The sequence below is a fragment of the Mus pahari genome, chromosome 3 (genome assembly GCF_900095145.1).
Source record: "Mus pahari chromosome 3, PAHARI_EIJ_v1.1, whole genome shotgun sequence".
Lineage (NCBI taxonomy): Eukaryota > Metazoa > Chordata > Mammalia > Rodentia > Muridae > Mus > Mus pahari.
The window spans coordinates 58,264,223-58,271,264 of record NC_034592.1 but is presented as its reverse complement, the minus strand read 5'-3'; the positions used below and the strand labels follow the sequence as shown (position 1 = coordinate 58,271,264).

The 7,042-nt window shown below is 42.7% G+C and overlaps 1 protein-coding gene across 2 annotated transcripts in view; it reads right to left on the bottom strand.

Moving 5' to 3' along the window:
- Rapgef4 (Rap guanine nucleotide exchange factor 4) overlaps window positions 1–7,042 on the bottom strand; it is a 290,360-nt gene that overhangs the window by 55,080 nt on the left and 228,238 nt on the right. For both annotated transcript variants that reach the window (XM_021194039.1, XM_021194040.1), the window contains 4 exons: window positions 6,933–6,993; window positions 4,814–4,890; window positions 4,320–4,466; window positions 2,069–2,184 (listed from right to left, as the gene is read on the bottom strand). In XM_021194039.1, coding sequence (XP_021049698.1) covers window positions 2,069–2,184; window positions 4,320–4,466; window positions 4,814–4,890; window positions 6,933–6,993 — 401 coding nt within the window. The remainder of the gene's footprint in view (window positions 1–2,068; window positions 2,185–4,319; window positions 4,467–4,813; window positions 4,891–6,932; window positions 6,994–7,042) is intronic.

The following is a 7,042-nucleotide window of genomic DNA, read 5'->3' as shown; positions in this document are numbered from 1 at the left end:
GCCACTGACTTAATATCAGCGTGGATGGCTCGTCCACTGTTCAGCGGCTTGGGCGGAGTCAGGCAGTTTCCCAAGCTTCATGTAAACTAACCCAGGGATCTGCGGGGGGGGGGGGAGGGGGAAATAAATCAGAAAAATAACATTATTGCCACCAATGTGTTGATGTTCTCTGAGTTTGAAAAGAAGAGCTTCCGCAGGGACAGATACCTTCAACCGTGTGTCTGTCTGCAGACACGGTTGTTGGTATGTTGTCAAAGTTGAGAACATCAGCCATAAAATTGACTTACGGGCTCTCTTTGAATCTCCAGTCAGTCTGGGGAAGTAACCTCTTGAGAGAGAAGCTTTGCATTCTTTTGGAAGATGGCTTTGTGGTGTGTTATTTTCTGCCTAGTGCATTACACAAATAGCTTGCTACAAATGTTCACAGGTGCATTATCTTTGAATTATAGAAGAAATATGGACCGGATGGCAGGACACCAGTAGAAAACTGATACAGTACTAAAATAACAATCAGACACACAGTCTCTTCTCTTGTTTTCATTCCACTGAATTCCTAAAGGGGAAGGCACCTTGAACTGAAGACTTACAGATAGGTAGCACCTCATATTTACTGATAGTAACTGTGACATAAATAGTAGCTATTCTGTATTGGGTAAGGAATAACCATATGCATGAGACAGATGGATATGTTCTTATGCAAGCCCCTACTCTGAGCATTTTGTAACCCATGCAGCATACTACTCTCGTTTGATAAGAGAAGCTAGGAAGAATGGAGACCAGAGGTATGGAAAGCAGCCAAGCTGAACCCTTTAAGGCAGTGGTTCTCAACCTGTGGGTCACGACCCCTTCGGGGTTGGGGGGGTTGTTAGCTCCTTCACAGGGGTCAGATATCAGATATTTACATTAAGATTCATGACAATAGCAAAATTATAGTTATGAAGTAGCAATGAAAATAATCTTACAGTTGGAGGGTACCACAACATGCAGAACTGTACTGAAGGGCTACAGCGTTAGGAAGGTTGAGAGCCATTGATTTAAAGAGTCCTTGAGCAAGTGAAATGCCTCCATCCCTTAAACAGGGTTGTTGTAAGGATTAGAGAAAATTTACAAAGCATACTGTGCTCATTTAATAATATGTTTCTTCCTGTCTTCTTCTCAAATATGTTGACTTACCCAGATGAAAACATCGGAGTCATAGACTTTTAGTGGGAACAATAGGAACTCATCAGTTTGGGTGAGCGCGCTGATAAAGGGAAGCCCGCTTTACTTGCCAACAAAGGGAAATGCTCCTTCAACATATTATTTGGTGATGTTTCTTTAGCAAACAAGCATTCATCTGCTTTTCTTATACACAGATTGGAAATTAATCCCTACTTAAAAGTCGGCAAGCCCCGATCTCCTAGAGGCTTGTTGCTAAGTCTCTTGTCTCATCACATAAATGTTGGTACATTTCATGCAACAGTCTTAGGTAGGGAGTTACAGAAAAAGCTGAAACTGAGCCCGGGTGCTCCAGAAATGACCCCAGTTAAATAGTTAAACAAGAAGCTCGAGAAATGTGAAGTGAGACTTCCATTTGACACTGGCAAGAATGAGTGCCTAGGAGTTCAATGAGACGACATGTTTTCTACTCAAAATCAGGGTCTCATCCGTGTCCTCAGTCACTCTGAGAGCAAAAGGAAAACACTTTATCTGAAACTTCCCCAGGGCATTCAAATACCAGTGTCTCATCCCTGGGGCCTGTGCCCTGCACTGCCTGGCATTGTTCTCTTGGGGGAGGGTCTTCTCTTTGAGGCTATTATGGCTGAACAGTACGGAGGGAGAGGCCTTTGGAGCAGGACAATACTCTCAGAGTATGTCTCTACCCAGCACCAAGCTCAATGTAGCACCAGAAATGGATACATTATACACCACAAGATGTGTGATTAGTCAAGAGAGAGAGAGAGAGAGAGAGAGAAAAGTCACCCACACTCCCATCTTCCACAAAAAGGAGAACATGCTATTGTAGAAACGATGCCATGTGAAAAGGTTAATCATAGTCTGGCAATTACAGTGTTGGATGCAAACATACTTTTGCTGAGGCTGTGAGTTTCCTTGATTAGAAGCTCTGTTCCCTGCTGGGACCTTCTCCAGTACCAAGACATCTTGGTCATGTTCTTTAAGTCTGACTGTATTCGCCTCAACGTCCTGCAAACACAAATTATACCACATACAGATGCTGCCGTTCACTCAGACAATGACAGAAATTTCCAAGGCTTCAGAAACTCATTTGGTGCTTGTGATGTTAATTGTCGCGTCTACAAATTAAGCCATTTTCAAAGTCAAGGGCTGGAACGGTCAGAGGGAGGACCAGATGAGGTTTGAAGCATGTGCTTTTAAAAACTGCCTTTACCAGAGTCTCAGAAAAACTCCAGAGGAGTCTGGGGTGCTGTTGATGCTCTGCGAAATCTCTGGGGGGAAGGGCATGGAGTGGAGAATTGGCGTGGGGGTGGGGCGGAGGCATTTACCCTTTCTAAACATATGTGGCAATCGGTACTGAGTGTGCGCAGAGTCCTTTTCTCTTACATGATCCGTAGGAGTGGCAACTCTGTCTAATTAAGCAACTGTCTTATTCTGATTTGGTTATGTGCGGGTCTATGCACATCCGGGTTTCTTTGTGTGCAGTCCTCTTGTGTGAGCGTGCACGCAGAAGCTGGGGGCCTACGCTTCACCCAATCTCCACCTTATGTTTTTTAGACTGAGTCTCTCGGTGAACCTGGAGCTCTCTGACTGGACTAGAATGGCTGGCCAGTGAGCCCCATGGATCTACCTGTCTCTTATGTCCCAGCACTAGGGCCACAGAGGCACACCGCTGTGCTTGGCTTTTTTTTTTTTTTTTTTTTTTTTGGTGAGTTCTGGGAATCTGAACTCAAGTTCTCTTGTTTACATGGCAAACCCTTCAGTGAGCCATCTCCCCAGCCCCAAGAACAGTTCTTTCAAAATCAAATGGAAATGTGATCCAAGCCTTTCTCGGTTAGTTTGAATGGCTTTATAAGCTTCAGTGATAACATGGCTCTAATATGACTCTTTCAAATGCTTTTTTTATTTTTGGCAACCCCATGGGTGTAAACTTCAGAGTTGGTCTGAAATTTGCCTTAAAATACTTTAAAGTATTTACTCTAAATTTTTTTTACTACTTTTTACTAATATTTGGTCTCCATTTTAAATGAAACCAGGTGAGGATAACATCAAATTCCTATGATACATTTCCATATATTATTCAATGGTATAAATTTTATTATTATTATCATTATCATTATAACTGGCAGGGTCTCATACGCCCCAGGCTAGTTTCAAACTCTCTATATAACTGAGGCTGACCTTGAACTTCTGATCCTACAGGCTTCCACTTTGTAAGAAGACAGTTGAGCACCACCGTGCCTGGCTCATACAGTATTAGGGATTGAACCTGGCGCTTCAGGCAAGCTGGCTAGCACTCACCAGCTGAGTCACACATCACCTTCTCAGTGGTATGAATTTTAGCTTTCTTTGCTTTGTGACTGAGTGTGTAAGCAGTGTTTCGGGCAGAGGCCAGGGCTTCAGGTAGTGTAGAGGGAGAAGTTCGCATGAAAGGGAACCAGGAACCATTTTTTTTTTTTTTTTAACATCTCACACTCTTACAGACACCTTAACCAGCTACAGGGAGACTCTTCATCCGAACCCAGCCTCAGGTGCAATCCCGCTGCTCCTTGACCACTCAAATCATTCACCTATTTGCCAGTATCTGTAACCGCTGTGGTTTGAAATGATCTGCGATAAATCCCTTGAAGGAATATGCTTTGCGGGATAACCACAATTGGCATTAATTTCTATTAACAAGCACTCAGGAAATCTAGACTGTGTGGTGCTATGAGGATGGTTCCCTTGGGAAGAGATGGGAAAATGGGCCACAGAGAAGACCGGGGGGCACAGGGAGGCTGCTGCTCTGCTGGACCAGAGGGTATAAAAAGACATTAAGAAGGATCTGCAGGAGACCAGAGAGAACTACATTAGACTGTGCTATCCTGCTAAAGCAACTACTATTGTTGTCCAGTCATAGGGACCAGCATAGCCATGTGCAGAGGTTTTTGTTCCAGCCTAATATTTGATGTCTGCAGCTGGTCTCCAGAATGTACACCAGTCCACTGAATATGCCTGTTTCATAATAAAGGCCCTTTGTTCGCGAGTATCTATTTGCCACATTCCTGTGGGATGAGCAATATATATATATATATTATATATATATAATTCAAGAAGGGGAAACATTGGATGTCTTTCAACCAAGGTCTATTCTCTCAACTCACCCTCAGAATCCGATTGAAGTCTTCCTTGTCCACTCTTAGGAAGTGACAATTATCTTCCCGAAGAACAATGGAGGCAGCTCTCGGAGCATCGTTCACCAGAGCTAACTTGCCGAAGTCATCTCCCTCGTGCAGGGTGCAGACCACACCCTGGGGAGAGTGGGACAGTCAGGAAAAAAAAAGGGGGGGGGATCAAGCATCTTCCTTCCCCTCCCCCCTACCAAACATTGTGTCTGTAAGTGGACTGCATTAGTATTATAATCAGATTAAAATGCTTCTTATTTTTTTCACAGAAATAAATACAGTCAATGAATGACTCTGAGTGCAATAATTGAGGAAAATTTATGATTAAAGATGAAATTATGTCTTTTCTACATGGAGTAACAATGCCATGGTAAATTTAATTGCAGCAACATTTGTTACTACTTAGAGGCACACTAGCAAATGGCATAAACTAAAGCTTCAAAAAGAAAAAGATACAGATAGATATATTATACCTTGCCATAAATGACTACATTCACAGATCCTTTCAGAATGATGTACCAGGAGGTACCTTCTTCCCCCTGGTTAAACACTAGACACAAAAAGATGGAGAGACTCATGACAAGAATAGGACAAGAATAGCAGCACATCAATATAAATTACAGCTTATCAAATCATCGCTTTTAGGCTCCAGAGTTACGCATACATAAAATAAAAAAAAAATTACCGGCAAATCCTAACTAATTCAGGTAGAACATTATTGTCTCTCTGTGGAACATAAAAGGACGAGAGTCTGTAGTATTTGCTTTGCCCTGAGAGACAGGTTCTTACTGGGTATCAATTTACCAGCAATGCATGTCTTAATGGAAAGCACGTTCCCCCACAATTCACAAAGCATTGTGCTGTGCAAAATAGGTTTTAAAAATGATCTGACCAGCAATGTGAAGTTTGAAAACATGTAAATCAGTGCTGTAGCTTGTTGATAAATATATACATATGTTCTTAATTGGTTAGGATAAGAACCAACATATTCAGGGTACGAATCGCCGTTGAGGAGGAGGGAAGAGCAGGCTAATGGGAGGAACTCAAGACAGCTGGAGGACAGTTTCATTGTTTGGAAAGTGTTTAAACTGTAGTACAAACAGGAGCGTTTTGATAAAAATAAAGTATTTTAATAATCTCTGTTTTCATCCATTTAAATATTTCATAGTTCAGTGAGAACAACTAGTGATTTGAATAAAAAGAATTAACAGACTAATGAAAATGAACTAAATAAAGGAGAACCAAAGAGACAAAAAATAAAAATTATACAAAAGTGATCCTGAAAAGGCAAAAAAAAAAAAAAAAAAAAAAAAAGGGTTTCTTGCTGACAGAAGTATCAGTATCAGAAATAGTGTTCTTAATGAGTGGGAAAAAAAGACATTTTGTGATACAATGTTTAAAGCTCATTTTGCATCTCTAACTCATAGCTCTCATTTATTTTTAACTATCACAATGGATCTAACAAAGAGCAAAAGTTTCCAAAACATGTCTCCTGGAAGTTCGTTTAATTCCTGGGGACTATCAAAGTGTTCGGAGGGTCCCTGGTTTAGTTCCATTTATATATAGCCGTCCCTCTCAGTTCTGTGACCTTTGACATGCTGACTCATTTTCTGACCTTAACCCCAACTGCTCAGCAAAGATTTTGTCCACTAGAGGGAAACACCAGCATCAGCAGTGCTGCGTGCGTCTATTAATGTCTGAACTTCTGGCTTCCAGGTATGATTACAGAGCTGAAGGACAATGTGAATTCCAGAGAGAGGCCCCATATGACTGACACTATGTGACTATCTGAAGCAAAGAAATCCTCTTGGGCTTGGAGCCCATGGTGCACGGGGGGGGGGGGCGTGGGGGGGGGAAAGAAACACAATACTTTACACATAACTGTAACAGGAGATTTCCAGAGCCAAATAAGTTCATTTTTAAAAAAAACAAAAACAAAAACAAAAACAAAAAAACAAAAAAACTCAACCTTTTTTCTGACTGGGTCTCAAAATTACTCTATGCCCATGGATAACCTTGAACCTTAAAGTTTCCTACCTCCCTCTCTGGAGCACCCTCCCAGTTGCATCCTCGCAACCCTCCTCCCCACACTGGGTTATGCAGTGCTCAGCACAGAACCTCTGGAGGGTTTCACACATGTTAGGCAAGTGCTCTGCTATCTGAGCTACCCCAGCAGCCACAGATTAGTTCTTCTAAATCCACTATATGGAAGTTACCACCCAGAGCCCTGCAGGAAGAGTAGAGACTTGGTTCATCCTACCCGTTTTAGACACCGTGTTGAGTCAGTGGGGTAGAGAGCCCGCAGGACTCAGACTGGCATGTGTTACATGTGTGGTGCTGGAATACCCACCAAACTTTAGATTGACTGACACCGGATGAAATAGTCACCAGTCCAGAAAAGGACAAGTGCCAAGCGATATCCTGCCGGGTCAGAGTGGGGCCAACAGAGAGAGTGTGGCCTTGATGAACAGCAAGGGGTGTGGCCAGGCGTGACAGGCAGGGGGCGTGGCCAAGTCTGACCAGAGGGTGTGGCTAGGCCTGACCAGCAGGGAGTGTGGTCCGGCATAGTGCTTCATTAGGGCTCTCACTTACACACAGTTCCTCCTTTGGCATGAGACTCAAAAATGAGAACACCTGCTAACTCCCGTTTCACCTAGTGGGGGAAAAAGAAAAAAATGTGGGAAGACAAGGTACATGAGAAG